The sequence below is a fragment of the Phoenix dactylifera genome, chromosome 3, assembly GCF_009389715.1.
Source record: "Phoenix dactylifera cultivar Barhee BC4 chromosome 3, palm_55x_up_171113_PBpolish2nd_filt_p, whole genome shotgun sequence".
NCBI lineage: Eukaryota > Viridiplantae > Streptophyta > Magnoliopsida > Arecales > Arecaceae > Phoenix > Phoenix dactylifera.
Window position 1 is genome coordinate 4124386 of NC_052394.1, and position 17550 is coordinate 4141935.

General features: G+C 46.9%; 1 protein-coding gene across 2 annotated transcripts; it reads left to right on the top strand.

Moving 5' to 3' along the window:
- The first annotated feature begins 13256 nt into the window (after window positions 1-13256).
- LOC103717516 lies at window positions 13257-16738 on the top strand. Of its 2 annotated transcripts, none has more exons than XM_017845283.3 (2): window positions 13257-13588; window positions 14483-16738. In XM_017845283.3, exon 2 carries the CDS (start codon window positions 14518-14520, stop codon window positions 16228-16230), a length of 1713 nt encoding a protein of 570 aa, XP_017700772.2. In that variant the 5' UTR covers window positions 13257-13588; window positions 14483-14517; the 3' UTR covers window positions 16231-16738. The 2 variants fall into 2 exon arrangements, with proteins under 2 accessions (XP_017700772.2, XP_026664414.2); XM_026808613.2 differs by lacking the exon at window positions 13257-13588 and having other exon boundaries at window positions 13599-16277; window positions 16389-16738.
- Window positions 16739-17550: the final 812 nt, after the last annotated feature.

Sequence of the window (17550 nt, forward strand, 5' to 3'; positions counted from 1 at the left end):
AGCCTATGGATCGAGGATCGTAAATATGCCAGATTGATCAAGTCAACCAAATACATATGGTCAATCAAGAAAAAAAAATAGATTCTTTAGTGGAAGAACTTAATTAATTTTTTAATAAGATACAAATATTGCAAAAAGGAGAAAACACTAAAAGGGAATTAATAACTCACAAGTAAAGAAACACAGCAAAGAGATTAAAGCTGTTTGACTCTTTGGTGGCTGAATCATAATTTTTTTAGTTAAAGATTAGTCATACTCTGCCTCATTCTCATATAGATTCAAAATTACTCCCGAAAATGTAGCAAAACATTGTATCATAAATCATTTGCACATTTTAATATTCCTCTTAGTACCGATCTTGGTTTAGACAGACTAGAGCAATGTAGGTTCTTTTTTAGCCTCAAAGAAAAGGACTTAATATTGCTAAATGATTATTATAAAGAAAATAGAGAGAGAGAGAGTAAATGGGTTTGATCGATATGATTTTGATTCAATATATATGTAGACAAACTAAAGATCTAACCATGACAATATAGAGTAACTCGGTTCATTTGCTTGTAAGCAAGACTCAAGACGCTTTCTTGACGATGAGTGACTTATTTACCATCGAGGAAGATTTTGAACCTTGAAATTTAGAACAAGGCACAGTATACTCTATAGGATATTGGATTGAGGTATAGCGATGCATGGGATTGATAGAAGTGTTGTTGTATTGTTGAAGTTGAGAAAGAGCCTCCATGAAATCTTCTTACTTCCTTTTATCATGAAAGAGGAAGTTATTTCCGGCTATAACTTTTCCTCAAGTGACTAAATATAGTCTTTCCAAGTATTATGTAAAAATTAATTAATTAGACTTTACTCGATCTAATAATTTTTATCATTTTTTCAGTTGGTAGATGCCCGATTAATTTATGAGTGTAAACAAATATTACAATACAAACGCTAGGTGCATGTCCACCCTAAAGTTTGACCCTTCTCTCCTCGAATGTCCATTGTAAACATACAATATCCCTTAAGAAGCAGAGTCTATTTTGGAGTTGTTTGGGTGCTCAACATGCATCTTAGCACAACATGAGCTACATCTAAGGTTGATGAGATTCTCTAGCTGGCCGGGCATCATCTGACTATCTAGCAACGTGCGGCCACTAGGGATTGCAGCGGATTAGGTACGGGTCAGATAGGCTATTATCCATATCATTTCGGTGCAAAGTGGGGCAGGTAGAGTTATACAGGATAAGTTGGACAATATGGATCAAATAAAGCTGCAAATTTTTTTTACATATTAATCAAATAAATAAATAAAATAAAAATAAACTTTGATGCTTCATATAATATTAGATAAAATAAAAATTAAATACATAAAACATAACAAACTAAATTTTTAACAATAATAGAAACATAGCAAATAAAATTATTTGAGAAGTCAAATATCTCATGAACTAAGAAAGCAAATAACTAAAATAATAAGCAGCTAAGCATCATGGCATATAACCTTTTATATGTTCATTTTTTTCCTCCTGAGTGGAGCGACTAGAGAAAACAATGAAGAAAAAATTTGTGAAGAGTAATTTATATCTGAGTCGGGATTGGAACAGATTTTAGCATTTTCCACACCCATCACAGATCCACTGTGAGTTAGATAAAACTCATTCGATTAGGATCAGGTTAGGTCTGAGTACCCAACAAGGTGAAGTAAATTGCCATCCCTAATGGCCACAAGCTTACTGTGGACGGCTAGGGCCAGAGAACCCGTCAATCAATTAGCTGGCCAAAACCATGCATAAAAAGCTTCGACTTTCTAAGGATCCAGGCTAATACAACTAATTAGCCAAGGCCTAGCTTGGAACTTTCTGATTCCTCTATAGTGTTCCATTTGTTGTGTAAAACGACCGAATAAAGATACACCTTTACAATGCAGGTGAAATGCCAATCGAAGGCATCCTCTGCAGTCACTGATCGACAAAAGATCCCAAGCCAAAAGAGGAATTATTGGATGGACTAGGTCCAATGGACCAGTCCAAATCTAGAGGCATGTGTATGATGATAATAGAATGAATTGTCATCCCAATTTTGATTTTGATCTTATTTTTTATTTTTTTTTGGTACAATGGCGGCTCACACATAACGAGTGTGGATGCGACCAACAAAATCAGAAAACAAAAGGCTACATAAAGGTCCTGGTACGGACCCACTGTCCAACCAGACAAACCTACAAAAGTGATAAGCTGCAAAGGAGACAATCCAAAATTTTGAACTGTTTAAATACAAGAGGGGGTAACATGGTGAGTGCCTATTGAACTGGTTCACTTAGCCTAGTCCATCTAATAATTTCTCGCCACAGCCACACGTGATGAAAGGAACATTCTAAGAAGGAGATGCACATGACCAACAATTCAGAAAATAGAAAATTTGCTTCTTGTGATCACCAACGGGTTGACAACTATTACTTAATTAGACTTTACTCAATCTAATATTTCGCATCATATTTTCAGTTGGTAGATGACCAATTAATTTATGAGTGTAAACAAATTTTACAATACAAACGCTAGGTACATGTCCACCCTAAAGTTTGACCCCTCTCTCCTCGAATGTCCATTGTAAGCATACAACATACCTTGAGAAGCAGAGTCTGTTTTGGAGTTGTTTGGGTGCTCAACGTGCATCTTAGCACAACATGGGCCACATCTAAAGTTGATGAGATTCTTTAGCTGGCCGGGCTTCATCTGAACATCTAGCAACGTGTGGCCACTAAGGATTACAGTAGATCAGGTATGGATCAGATAGGCCATTATTCATATCAGCTTTGTGCTCATCTCGGTGCAGTGTGGGACAGGTAGAGTTATACAGGGTAGGTTGGATAAAATGGATCAAATAAAACTGCAAAATTTTTTTTTTTACATATAAACCAAACAAATAAAAATATAAAAATAAACTTTAGTGCTTTATAAAATATTAGACAAAATAAAAATCAAACACATAAAACATAACAAACTAAATTTTCAATAATAATATAAACATAGCAAATAAAATTATTTGAAAAATTAAATATTCCATAAACTAAGAAAAGCAAACAACTAAAAAAATGAACAGCTAAGCATCATGTCGTGCAACTTTTTATATACTCAATTTTTCTTGCGAGTAGAGTGACTAGAGAAAACAATGAAGAGAAAATTTAGAAAAAGTAGTGTATATCTGAATCAGAATTGGAGCAGATTTTATCACTATCCACACCCACCACAGATCTACTGCGAGTTGGATAAAACTCATTCTATTAGGATCAGGTTAGATCTGAGTACTCAACAAAGTGAAGTATGGCCACAAGCTTACTGTGGATGGCTAGGGCCAGGGAACCGTCAATCAATTCGCTCGCCAAAGCCATGCATAAAAAGATTCGACTTTCCAAGGATCCAGGCTAATACAACTAATTAAGCAAGGCCTAGCTTGGAACGTTCCGATTCCTCTATAGTGTCCCATTTGTCGTGTAAAACGACCTAATTAGGATACACTTTCGCAATGCGGGTGAAATGCCGATCCAAGGCATCCTCTGTAGTCACTAATCGACAAAAGATGGACCGGTCCAAATCTCGAGGCATGTATATGATGATAATAGAATGAAATTCTCACTCCTGTTTTGATTTTGAATTGTTTAAATACAAGAGGTGTGACATGGTGAGTGACTATTGGACTGGTCCACTTGGCCTGGTCCATCCAATAATTTCCCGAGCCACGGCCACACGTGATGAAAGGAACGTCCTGAGATGGAGATGGACATGGACCAGCAATTCAGAAAAAAGAAATTTGCTTCTTGTGATCACCAACGGGTTGACAACAACATGATCATTGACAACCCTTGGGAGACGCGGGCTAGCTCCAAATAAGTAGCCTTTCTCGAGATATTGAATTTGCGTGCATTTCATGGCAGGCTGCTGCTGCTTCTTCTTCTTTTCTTCTTTTTTTTTTCTTTTTTTCTTTTTTTTTTTTTTTTGTGCACCGGCGTCTAACTATATTCAGCCATGAGTACATCCGAATCTCTCTCAAGAAAAACTCGTCGAGCACTCAGATACATTCTAGCCTGAATGAGGCCCTCTATGGCGGGCTTTTAAGATGCCTATTTCAGTTAAAGTTATTTTTGCTTGTAGTTTGAACGATTTTCATGAATCGAGTTTCTATTAGATAACGATGGGTTCGCCGTGCCCACCCCCTCTTCTTCTCAAGATGGAAATTTCTAGTAGGCACAAGGAGGTGACTCAAACTCTTTTACAATTCTAATTGTAAGACATCCTTATTAACAAAGTATTTGTTGTCAGCAGGAAGAAGCTCTAAGAAAATTGGCTGCGAAATCTGTCACATACCCATTTTATTTCCTATGACTTGTGTTGCTGGAAATTGGACCCGAGGGCCGCCGTGAAGCCGGGGAAGGAGGAGCTCCGCTGCTGCAGGGGGCGGACGGCGGTGCGCCGGCTGGCTGCATCCTTCGCTGCGGGGGGGGTGTGCAAGTCCTGCAAGGAAAACCGGTGGCCGGGCTCCCCGGCGCCGGCCCTCCGATGCCTAAGTCAGAGGGGGCAAGTATGTGGAGAGAGCAGGGAAGAGAGTATATGGAGAAGACAGCAAGGACATTTGGATAAGATAAAGAAGACGAAGAGGATGATGTCCTCAATTGTGTCTGTGCTTCCCGGCGGGTTCAGTCCCGGGGATCTGTTTCCGTTTTTGTCGTCCTCCTCCCCTTGGTTCTCCCAGGTTCCCTTTTATAGAAGGGGATTACGTTACCTGGGAGGTAACCGGGGGATTTGTCCCTGTCTGTGATAATTGGGCACGATTTGGCCCATTTATGGCGTAGTGGAGAACGGGGCCGAATCAGACCGGAACCAGGGAGTTGTCACGGTCGATCGGACCTGTTGGAGTGGTTGAACCGCCGGCCGTAGCAGGCCTGGGGTCTGTGGATGGTAAGTGCATTTATTACCGAATGAACCGGCGGCCAGGTAGAGCCATACGCTCTGATGGTTCAGTGATCCGGAGATCGTCTTGGGCCGTGTTCATTAAATACCTGAGTGCATCGGAGACTTGAGAGAGTCTCATGCATTAATGGTAGGTCGTGCCGAACGCCTGCGAAGATCTTATGCCTTGATGGCTTGGAGATAGTGGCAGGTCGCAAGCCGTAGGAGTTGTCAAGTCCCTTGGACTTTAGGCGGAGGTTGAACATTTGGTTAAGGCATCGGCTCGGCAAGGGTGCCGAGCCGAGCTGGTCGCCCAATGGGGCGCCCTGTGGCGGGGCTGCTTTGAGTACTCCTGGTCAGCGCCCTTTAGGCGAGCACCTTCTAGCAGAGCGCCTTGGCGCTGTCTTTGGTCGGCACTTTCTAACCGAGCAGCTTATTTTGGGTGGGGCACCTCTTGGCGCGCGCTCTGGTCGGCGCCCTCTAGTCGAGCGCCTTCCTGGTCGGCATCCTTTGGCCGAGCAGCTTTCCGGTCGGCACTCCTTGGCCGAGCAGCTTTCCGGTCGGCGCTCTTCGGCCGAGCGCCTCCGTGGATGTATGACTTGGGGTTTTTCCCCTAACACTACCCTCCGACTTCCGAGCTCCAGTTGGCTATCAGCTGGAGCGCGGGAAGTAGCTTTAATTGGATTATTACGAATTCCGAAAATTTCGATTTACTGCGCGTTTTGAGCTATCGAACGCTTCGAGGTGCCTTTAATAGGCGGCGTCTCTTCTTTTCCGAAGAGCCTCATTATTGGGACACCTTTTGCGAAGCGTCCTCGCGTTGTGGGCTCATGATGGGGCCGCACGATCTTCGATTGCGGACGCCTTTCCGCGCGATCCAATGGGGCGCTTCGACGTTCGAAGCGCTAGCCCTAATTAAATGCGTCGTTCTGTTTTTTAGATCGACACGTGTTATCATCTAACCAGGACGCAGCGCTTTCTTCGCTGATCCGGGCCGTTGGGGAGGTCTATATAAATTCTCCCCCGGCCCCCTGTTCTCTTTCCATTGCTTTCTGCTTCCAGCTTCCTATTCTCCCAGTCTTCCTCAGACCGAAGTCCCTTCTCTCCGGCTTCCTTCCCAGGTCCCCCTTCTTTTTGATTTCCCTCTCTTGCAATGGGTTCTTTGCCTAGCGAAGTAGTGTCCACCATGAGTGTCCTGGAGGTCGAGATGGCCGAAGAGTGGTTTTTCCCTCTTCACGGGTTCCGTTTGGAACCCGCCAGGCGAAGGGATCGGGTAACCGATCCTCCGGTAGGCCGGATCGGAGTGCACTCGGAGTCACTCTGGGCCGGCCTCCGATTTCCTCTCCACAGCTTTGTGAATGAGTTGCTGGCGGTATGCCAGTTGGTTCCGGCGCAACTCACTCCAAACGCTTGGAGGACAGTGATGGGTTTCCTGTCACTGTGTTTACTACAGGGGATTCCTACCTCTGTCAACGTCTTCCGGCGACTTTTTATTTTCAAGTCGAACCCGGGAGACGGGGAGTGGCTCTACATCGCCCTCCGGGCGGGTCGGCCACTTTTTCATGGTGCCCCCTCATCCATTCATGGTTGGAAGGAGAAATTCTTCTTCCTGGAGGCCGGCCCAGCTTAAATCCATCAACAGGCTCCCCCAGCTTTCTCCGCGTGAGCAGGAGATCTTTGACACCATCCGCAGCCTTGGGGACGGGATTTTGCTGAACGGCCTCATTAGCGAGGACGCTCTGGTGAACGTGGGCTTGAGCTCGGCACGTCCTCAGGGTAAGGATAGTTACAGCAACTTTTTATTTCCTTATTGTTCTAATGTTCTAATTTTGCTTATCTTTGCAGACATCGCAAAAATGGTGACCAAGAGCGAAGTCCTTTACGCCCGCTTCCAGAAGAGGGCAGCCGAGCTCTCGGGGGAGCCCGCGGAGCCGAGAAAGAAGCAGAAGGTCTCGGTAACCTCGACTCCCTCGGCGGCGGTGGTGGCCGAGGCGGGTCCTTCCCGCCCTGCGCATCCCGAGGCGGGGCCTTCTCGCCCCGCTATCTCCGAGGCGGGGCCTTCTCAGCCCGCGCGCCCTGAGGCTGATCGGAGAGAGGGCGCGGGCTCCGGGGGCTCGGGCTCCAGAACCCCGATGGCGCCCCCATGCCCGGCGCCCTTGATGCAGGTCCCTGGTCGGCAGGACGCTCCAGTTGCCGACCAGGGGAGGAGTTCAGCGGGTCCCGTGCTTGCACGCCCCGCTATAGTTGTGCGGCGGTTAGACCAGCCGCTCGCCCGACCCCAGCCCCTTAGCTCCCAGCCGGGGAGCAGTCAAGGAGCCTCGGGGTCGGCTCCACCTAGGCCAGATGGCGCTGGCCTCCCGGGCCCTTTGAGCTCGGAAGAACGAGTGCCCTTCGCACCCACCTGGTCGGTGTTCGAGGGCGATTCGGCCCTCGAAAACCCGCGAGTGGCGCGCGAAGTTTTTCGGCTCGCCCTGCTCCCGGCCGACCGGGCCATAATGCAGTCCATGAGCTACAACGCTTTTATGGACGCTACGCGCTGCAACTCCGTCCGGGTAAGCAAAATTTTTCGCCTGAGTAATCTGTATTGTTTTTCTACTAGCGGCGCCTTATGTTTTCCTTTTCGTCTTCTTTACAGTATTTGCACGAGACGGAGATGCTGATGCACCTGGTTCAAGAATACCGGGAGAAAGCCCGGAGGTGCCAGCGCGGCTATGAGGAGGCCCAGAGAAGGTACATGGCCGCCGAGGCAAAGTACCAAGCCTCCGAAGAGAAGTACCAGGCCTCTGAGGCCGAACAACGGGTGCTCCAAGAGAAGGTCGGAGCATCCGATGAAAGGATTCGAGCTCTGACCGCCGAGCTCGATGAAGAGAAGGGCGCGCACGCATTGGCAAGGTCCGAGCTGCGCGCCGCGGAGGCTCGATTGGCTAAGGCCGAGCAGGCGTTGGCCTCCCGCGAGCAGGAGGTGGGAAATGCCCGCCTCCGACATTCGGAGCTCGAGCAGGAGCTGAGGGGCCTCGAGCGGAGAGCCGCTTACCACGAGGCCCGGGAGATAGAGGCCCGGGAGAACGCCCAAAACGCAGTGAAGCTCTTCCGTGAGTCGGAAGAGTTTCACGAACTCATGGCTGAGGAGGGCGTGAACGGGCTGATCCAAGGCTTTCGGGATTTCCGCAATCAGCTGCGGCGGCTTCTCCCGGATTTTGATGTTAACCTGCTCCAGCCGGGAGCAGGGAGGGCGGAAACAGAGGCAGAAACTCCGGAGGCGGAGGCAGAAACTCCGGGGGCCGAGGCGGCCGTAGCTGTCCCCGAAGTGACCGAGGTCGCCCCCGAGGCTACTCCTATTGCTACCGAGGCCATCGAAGAGGTACCGGCAGCCGAGCCAACCACTCCTGGTACTGCCGAGGCCGAGGTGGTCGAGCTCGAGCCTCCGATGTAATTTTGTCATTTCTTGTAAAGTCGGGATGGCTTCCCATACTTGTCAGGGCCAAACCCGGATTTTGTACTTAGCCTACGGGCCTTTTTGAAATGAATATACATTTCCTTTTTGAAAACTCGTCTGTCGTAGCCTAAGTTTTTCTGCTCGGATCCATTTTAGGTTCCGAGGATATGGGCTCTAGGGCCTCAGCTTTTTCCGCCACAGGGTTTGAGTTTGAGTTTGGCTTGCCGAGCTCCATTGTTCGGTTCTTCGACTAGTGGTATAACAACGCTTGTGCTTATACCAAGGATTTGGGCTCGGAAAGTTTTTCCGAGCCTAGTCCAGAATTCGACCAAGCCCTAGGGCGGTCGTTAGGACTTAAGACTTCTTAATGCGGCGAATTTCGAATCCGGGCCTCGAGTTGCCGGGGCGAACCGGATTCTTCTCTTGCAAATGGATTGGATACTCGTCAGCTCGTGACGGGGATTCACCGGACTTAGTACAATAATATGTCGGTGTCATGAGCACTCCTTCGCCGAGGCGATTGAAGACGCTCCTCTGCTCGGTGTCCGTTCTTTGAGGACATCGGCAGAGAAATAGATAAAATGATGTAGAAACATTAAATACATGGGTACCTTGTACCGTGTGCGTCCTGGCGCCGAGGCGACTGAAGACGCTTCTCTGCTCGGACTCCGTTTTTGGAGGGCGTCGACAGAAATCCAATAATAGGTAATGTAAAGACATTAAATAAATCGGTACCTTGCACCGTGTGCGTCCTGGCGCCGAGGCGACTGAAGACGCTTCTCTGCTCGGACTCCATTTTTGGAGGGCATCGGCAGAGAAATAGATAAAATGATGTAGAAACATTAAATACATGGGTACCTTGTACCGTGTGCGTCCTGGCGCCGAGGCGACTGAAGACGCTTCTCTGCTCGGACTCCGTTCTTGTACCGTGTGCGTCCTGGCGCCGAGGCGACTGAAGACGCTTCTCTGTTCGGACTCCGTTCTTGGAGGGCGTCGACAGAGAAATTCAATGACGAAGAGCGGGCCGGACTCGTTGGCTGAAGCCGATGGAGCACGAGCCGAGCTCGTCCGGTCAGAGAGGACCGCTAACTCATCTCGATGTCTCGAGCATCCCTATAGTTGGGGCATCCCGACGTCTCGGGGCATCCTGACCGTGGTCAGGGTAGGAGCACGAGCCGAGCTCGTCCGGTCGGACCGCTAACTCATAGCCGATGGAGCACGAGCCGAGCTCGTCCGGTCAGAGAGGACCGCTAACTCATCTCCCGACGTCTCGGGCATCCCTATAGCCGGGGCATCCCGACGTCTCGGGGCATCCCGACGGATCGAGGCATCCCGACGTCTCGGGGCATCCTGACCGTGGTCAGGGTAGGAGCACGAGCCGAGCTCGTCCGGTCAGAGAGGACCGCTAACTCATAGCCGATGGAGCACGAGCCGAGCTCGTCCGGTCAGAGAGGACCGCTAACTCATCTCCCGACGTCTCGGGCCATCCCGACAGATCGGGGCATCCCGTTGCGGCAGGGCATCCTAATATATTGGGGCATCCTGACGTCTCAGGGTAGGAGCACGAGCCGAGCTCGTCCGGTCAGAGAGGACCGCTAACTCATGGCCGATGGAGCACGAGCCGAGCTCGTCCGGTCAGAGAGGACCGCTAACTCATGGCCGATGGAGCACGAGCCGAGCTCGTCCGGTCAGAGAGGACCGCTAACTCATAGCCGATGGAGCACGAGCCGAGCTCGTCCGGTCAGAGAGGATCGCTAACTCATATCCCGACGTCTCGGGCGTCCCTATAGCCGGGGCATCCCGTTGTGGCAGGGCATCCCAATATATTGGGGCATCCTGACGTCTCAGGGCATCCTGACCGTGGTCAGGGTAGGAGAACAAGCCGAGCTCGTTGGCTAACCTGAAAATAGATAAAATATTGAATTTATTTGAAGCCAAAGTGGCGTCCTGTACCTTTTGGAGATATTTTGATAGCTCTCGAGCTTCGAAGTCCCTCAGGACTTGGTTCGGCACCGGCCTTCTTTGGCTTGATTTTTTAGGTGTTTTGCGCTCGGGTTTCTGAGCTCGGTCTGCATGAGCTCGGCGGGGGCTTCAGTGATGGCGACGCTCTGAAAGGGGAGCAATGTCGCGGGCGCCGTCCCAAGGACTTACGCCCGTAAGGAGGGAGTACATGCTGGTTTCTTGCTTGCTGCCGGAAGACAGAAGACTTGGAAGGATAATGAGATTTAATGGGGCTGTACCCTTTGTCACAGAGGCTTACAATCCCATTTTAAAGCTCCATAACTTCTCCAGACCTCAGCTTTTATTTCTCTTTCCCCCCAACTCGTTGACGTGAGACTTGGACTACTACTTCTCACTGGTTGCCCCCACATACGTCGTTGCAACGGGAGCCATGCCTGATTCGAGATGGCTCGGGAGTCAGGAGAAAGTTTCTTCCTCTGCTTCACATGATTCCGTGGAGGCGGCACAGGAGGGGCCTCCACTTGTTGCAGGCTTTGGGCTGCAAATAGCTAGCGCTTGGACTTGCTGCACAAGCACATCGAAGTGCTCGAGTTAGACTTGTGGAACTTGATCTACCGGAGATCTTGATGGTGAATTTTGGACTGAGCGTTTGGGACTTGGAGCATGATACTCGAAGGGGAAACCCGCTTGTAGGGGGCTCCGGTTGAACTGGAGCTGGAGGAGGCGGTGCCATTGGGATGCCCCTGGGTTGCAGGCTTTGGACAGCGGTAGCCAGGGCCTGCACTTGTTGTACCAGGGCATCGAACTGCTCCGGCCGAACTTGATGAACTGACTCGGTCGGAGGTGATGAGTTCCGGACGGAACGCTCCGGACTAGGTGGAGGTCGTTGAGAGGCATTGGAAGCCCCTTTGCTTCTTAGCTTCATGGCAGCGAACTCGGGCCCTTCCTCTAGCGCCAACTGTTGCTGGAAATTGGACCCGGGGGCCGCCGTGAAGCCGGGGAAGGAGGAGCTCCGCTGCTGCAGGGGGCGGACGGCGGTGCGCCGGCTAGCTGCGTCTTCCGCTGCGGGGGGGTGTGCAAGTCCTGCAAGGAAAACCGGTGGCCGGGCTCCCCGGCGCCGGCCCTCCGATGCCTAAGTCAGAGGGGGCAAGTATGTGGAGAGAGCAGGGAAGAGAGTATATGGAGAAGACAGCAAGGACATTTGGATAAGATAAAGAAGACGAAGAGGATGATGTCCTCAATTGTGTCTGTGCTTCCCGGCGGGTTCAGTCCCGGGGATCTGTTTCCGTTTTTGTCGTCCTCCTCCCCTTGGTTCTCCCAGGTTCCCTTTTATAGGAGGGGATTACGTTACCTGGGAGGTAACCGGGGGATTTGTCCCTGTCTGTGATAATTGGGCACGATTTGGCCCATTTATGGCGTAGTGGAGAACGGGGCCGAATCAGACCGGAACCAGGGAGTTGTCACGGTCGATCGGACCTGTTGGAGTGGTTGAACCGCCGGCCGTAGCAGGCCTGGGGTCTGTGGATGGTAAGTGCATTTATTACCGAATGAACCGGCGGCCAGGTAGAGCCATACGCTCTGATGGTTCAGTGATCCGGAGATCGTCTTGGGCCGTGTTCATTAAATGCCTGAGTGCATCGAAGACTTGAGAGAGTCTCATGCATTAATGGCAGGTCGTGCCGAACGCCTGCGAAGATCTTATGCCTTGATGGCTTGGAGATAGTGGCAGGTCGCAAGCCGTAGGAGTTGTCAAGTCCCTTGGACTTTAGGCGGAGGTTGAACATTTGGTTAAGGCATCGGCTCGGCAAGGGTGCCGAGCCGAGCTGGTCGCCCAATGGGGCGCCCTGTGACGGGGCTGCTTTGAGTACTCCTGGTCGGCGCCCTTTAGGCGAGCACCTTCTAGCAGAGCGCCTTGGCGCTGTCTTTGGTCGGCACTTTCTAACCGAGCAGCTTATTTTGGGTGGGGCACCTCTTGGCGCGCGCTCTGGTCGGCGCCCTCTAGTCGAGCGCCTTCCTGGTCGGCATCCTTTGCCGAGCAGCTTTCCGGTCGGCACTCCTTGGCCGAGCAGCTTTCCGGTCGGCGCTCTTCGGCCGAGCGCCTCCGTGGATGTATGACTTGGGGTTTTTCCCCTAACAACTTGGGATCCACTCTTGGAGGTGACCCGTTCCCCTTTAGCTATAGAAGTTTGAAACTGACCTTGGGCCAAACTCCGCTTGAATCGGCCCACAGCGTTGTTGCACGAGACTCTGGAACAACCTAGACCAGGCCGGCACTACAAAAAATGGCAAGCCCAATAGTCACCAACTTAGCCAGATTCTCATGAAGCGTTGATCTGGTAATGAAGTGGTATCCCTTGTATAGCCGATATCCTTCTTTGTATCAATTAGCAGTATTGGGAAATGGGAACCCTAATACGATACATGATGAATCTTGGTCCTCAATAATTTGGTTAAAAAACAAGAAAGAAGAGTATCAAAGTATTAAGCAATATGATATACAATAACATCAGTTGATATATTCAATTACCCTTTTTATTTTTAAGTATAATTTTAATTAAAACATTTATATCAACATCTTCGTACATAGTTGCTAATCTTGGAATTGCCATATCATCTCAGACTTTGATAAATTATCCTGAAATATCTGCCAAGGTCTTATTCCTTTCGACTTGTCCGATGTTCCATATTGGCCAAGATAAACCAAGTATTAGATTCATATTGATTTTGGGGGCATCCATAATACCTCTAATCCATGGCCTTATATTATAAACAAGCACAAATACCATTACATCCTCCTTAATTTAAGTATAAAAAGCCAATACTTGAGCACACCCAGAATATATAGGCTGGACCCGGAAGCCCTTAGAGCCGGGATATCCTGGGATGGAGGAAGATATCCACGTGATCCATGCTCCTTAGAGCCGGAAGGAATTTGGAATTCCAGTTTTGTCTCCGGGGCAGGAGATAGAAAAGGCGCGTTTTATGGAGGAGGCAGTGTTTATTTATTACCATGGGAGGGAAGCTCCGAACCTGCGGTTCGCGCGGCGCGTTTGCCGGTTTCGCCTCGCCCTCTCTCTCTTCTCTCAGAACCTGGCGAAAGGGGAACCGTGGGATTTTACGGGAGCTTTTTTTCGGGGGGCTTAGGGATCCCCATTCGCCCATTCTCCTTCCCCTTCTTTAGATTTTGCTCTCTGTCTTCGAAGCACAAAAACATGAGAAATTAGGGAGAAGAAGAGCTAGATTCGGTTGTCTTTCTGTGAGAAATCTCTCTCTCTCTCTCTCTCTCTCTCTCTCTCTTCTGCCTCTTTTCCATGTGAGTATCCCACCTATGTCGTTTCAGTACGCTCGTCTATTTCTTATATTTGATGATGTGGGTGCGTTTTTATATAAAAGATTCGATTTTGACATCGATTTTGACATCTGTTTATCACGTGGGAGTTTTTTTCACCAAAAGTTTTGATTTTGATCGGTTTTCTGAGGTGAGGGGGCTTGTAGATTGTTTTTCTGGATGGCATTCATCCTTTGGTTCTGTAGTTCTCCTCGGTTTGTTGAGTGAGACTAGCTTTCTTATGCGGAAGAAAGCTAATTATTTGGTCTAATGTTCGAATTTTTTCCCCTAATTTTTTGAATGGTTTGTTGGCCTGGCATTTATTGAGATTAGATCCAAACGCTTCACCCATTGCGTCAATGTTCATAGATAGAATCATAGAAGTAATTGAGAAGATCTTAGGATGAGGCTGCTTGCTTTTATACTTCAATCTCGTTTGTTGGTAAATGTATCAAATTCTTTTGTTAATGGTGATGATTTTCTGTAAACAAATGTTTCATTCATTATTCTTGAACTTTGATAAAAAAAAAAAACATGGTATAAAGGAGGATAAAACTGTTATTATTGGTTATGACATGAAATTGCTTGTGTCTTTATCTCTTTATTTAATTATTGTGTGTGGTATTTGATTGCGAGTGGTTGATTTAGGTTGGCCTTCAGCATGTTTGTTAGAGTAATAGAAGTTTGTTTTCTTAAGTGAATTTAGTTTGACCTGAGTCAGTACTTCACATCTTATTTCCTAGAAGAGAATTGACTTAATTTTCTCTATTCTCTTTTTTTTTTGGCTGGAAGCGTTAATCTTAATGTTCTACTTCTTGCCAGGATATTATTAAAGAAGAAACTATAGAAAAAAGGATATGGCATTTGGGGCGAAGGAAAACATTTTATATATCAGAAGACCTAATTACAGATTGTTTTGCAATCATCTGTTCATTATCAGTTTTTTCATCGTTATACTTTACAAATTTTTTCCTACTCTATTTGCTCTTCTTGTCACTTCCTCTCCCATCACTATCTGCACTGCCCTTCTTCTTGGAATCATTCTCACTTGTGGTGATAAAAAAACCCCTAAAATTGATGAGGATAGGAAGACTCAGATATTTTCTTCTCATAAGACTAGGGTTTTTCCCAATGTGGAAAGTAGAAGAAAGGTTAAAAAAATGACAGTCAGAGAAGCAGTTTCTCATGATGAAAGGGCTACTGATAATAACAAGGCAAAGGCACAAAATGATAGATATGGCTCGTATGAAAATTGTATGGCTGCAAACTCTTCAGTCAAGCAAGACAAGAGAGGGGCTTATCGTGATAAGAAGGTGACTGAAGAGAGGAAAATTCATGATTGCGGGTTTGCTAAGAAGAAAGAGGTTTCTGCAGAGGGGCTAGCTAAAGGTGTATTGAAAACAAGAGAGGATATTGGTAGTCTAACCACCTCGGACCAAAAGAATTCTGAGGGTCTTAAGTTGGAAGGTGAGAAGTCCACTTTGAACACTCGCCGTCATTCTACTTTGCGTGAAGCTTGGGATCATCTTGACCGCTATGATGCTTCTTCAAGTTCTGAATCCGATCAGGCAGAGTGTTCATCGCCAGATGCTGCTTCTATGGCTGACATCATGCCAATGCTAGATGAGCTTCACCTGCTTTTAGACTCTGAACCTCCTCAACCTGCTCTTGTATCCAAAGAAAACTCAGATGTTGCTTCCATACAGTCCTCAGATGTTGGTAGTGTGGAGGAAGAAGCCGAAAACGTGGAGGATGAAGATGATGAAGAAGTGCAGGATGAGAAAGATGACAAGACCAAATCTGTGGTATCTTGGACAGCAGATGATCAGAAGAATCTTGTGGAGCTTGGAAAATCTGAGATGGAAAGGAATCAGAGGTTGGAGAGCTTAATTGCAAGACGAAGAGCAAGAAAATTTCTAGAGAAAAATTTAATATGCTTGGATAATAACGACTCACTGCCAAGCATAGAAGATCTATCGCGCTTTCAAATAGAGATTCCATCTGTTTTTCCACCAAGACGAAACCCTTTTGATCTTCCCCATGATTTAGATGAAATTCCTCTTTCAGCTCCTCCTAGACTGGTGCCAGGACGAAACCCTTTTGATCTTCCTCTTGACCAAGCATATGAAAGTAATAGCCCTCCAATGGAGAACTTGAGCCATCAAGAGGTTGTCACAGATCCGCAAAGGGATATGTTATTAAGAAGGCATGACAGCTTCACTTCAGGAGCATCATTTCTTGGGGATCTTAGAGAAGAGAGGCGTGCCTCTAGGTTGAAGCCCTTTTTTGTTGCAGAGAAGAAGGATGAAGAGGAGACAGATTTCAATGTCCCAAGACAATCAAGTGAAGGGAGTGATTCAACAGTGATCTCTCCAAAATCTTATACAATTCAAGATCCTCTTGCTAACCATGACACCAGTCCTGCTGAGCGAGGAAGTCAATCCTCTGAGGGTGTTGATGAGGTGGATGTCAAACAAGTAGAAAGCAAGAAAGCAAAACAAGCTGTTGATAGTCATATTACATATCCCGTCTATGATTCCAGTTCATCAGCAACTGAGAAAACCAACTGATTTTTTAGCACTTGATGAAGTTTCCTTTAATACATGTACCAGGCTTAGTTATGTTGAGCAAACAATAGCTGCAAACTCCCTTTATTATCAAACTTTCTATTATGCAGGTAAAAAAGGTTTCAGTTCTAATTATTCTTCAACATTCCACATGCTAACAGATATCTCAGAAGTGGGTTCACCTCCAAGGACAGCTGAGAGGAATGTTCTTGGGGAGAGGAAGCGCAAGAGGGGATCTGGCATCTGCTGAAGTTTGGGCTGCATTGAGTTTAGCTTCCATAGAGGAAAATAATTCAGGACCAGTGGAGGAATTCTGAGATCAGATAGCATGATTCTAGGTCATCCAGTTGTACCAATATTACTAGAGGCAGCTGCATGTACTTCATATCTTGTTAGATGTTCATCCGAAGATTTGTTGACAGAATGTAACTATGGCTGATTCAGATTAATTTCTTTTGTATAATCAGATTTTGATACTTCAATTTTGTAATTAAGAAGTCTTCCTTCGTTATGATCATGACCTTTAGAAAACAATTTAGGAAATATGATAACAAACATTTTCACTAATTTAGGCCGTAGACAAAAGTAAATCTATAACACTTGAAGATATCACAAGCCCTGACTTCAAATCAAATAAAAAAGAAAAAGGGAGGGATAAATAAGAATCAGAGGGAAGTGGCTTTGATTGTTTTGGTTATTTCTTTTGATTGTCATTCTTCGGAACATGCAAACTCCTATCAGAACAAGAGAAACCAAAATGATACGCAGTTCAGCATTTTTAAATTTTTGTATTTGTCTTTATTTGCTCTCTCAATCAAACAAGAGCCTCATTATGGTTGGGTGAAACAATGAACTTGTTGCAATGGCATTTATACATTGTCTATCAGATTCATATTGCTAGCTTCATTCACCCACCCATTTGTAAGATTCTTGGACTCGAGCATATATTACAAAGCCAAATCTTAGTGTCGGTATGTGAGAAAACGGATAGAATTAAGGCAAGCTTTCTAACTGCAAATCAAGGAATTGCCGAAACAACATTAGTAAACCTTAATTATCTGAAGATATGGAGATTATAGAAATACAAATGTCGACAGTGACTGCATTTGAGTTGGACTAGAAGAGTCTGTCTCCTTCAGGTTTTGTATGGAAGTCTACTAATTTTCACCTGCAAATGTTTGCTTCACAAACCAGCGTAGACTGTTCATGATATCTCAAAGGATAAAGGTTGTTTTTCACATTGAAGTGGTTGTCCTGTAGCCATATGCTAACTTGTTTTGTTATTTTCAGATTTTGCCATTTCATTAATCAAAGATGGTCAGT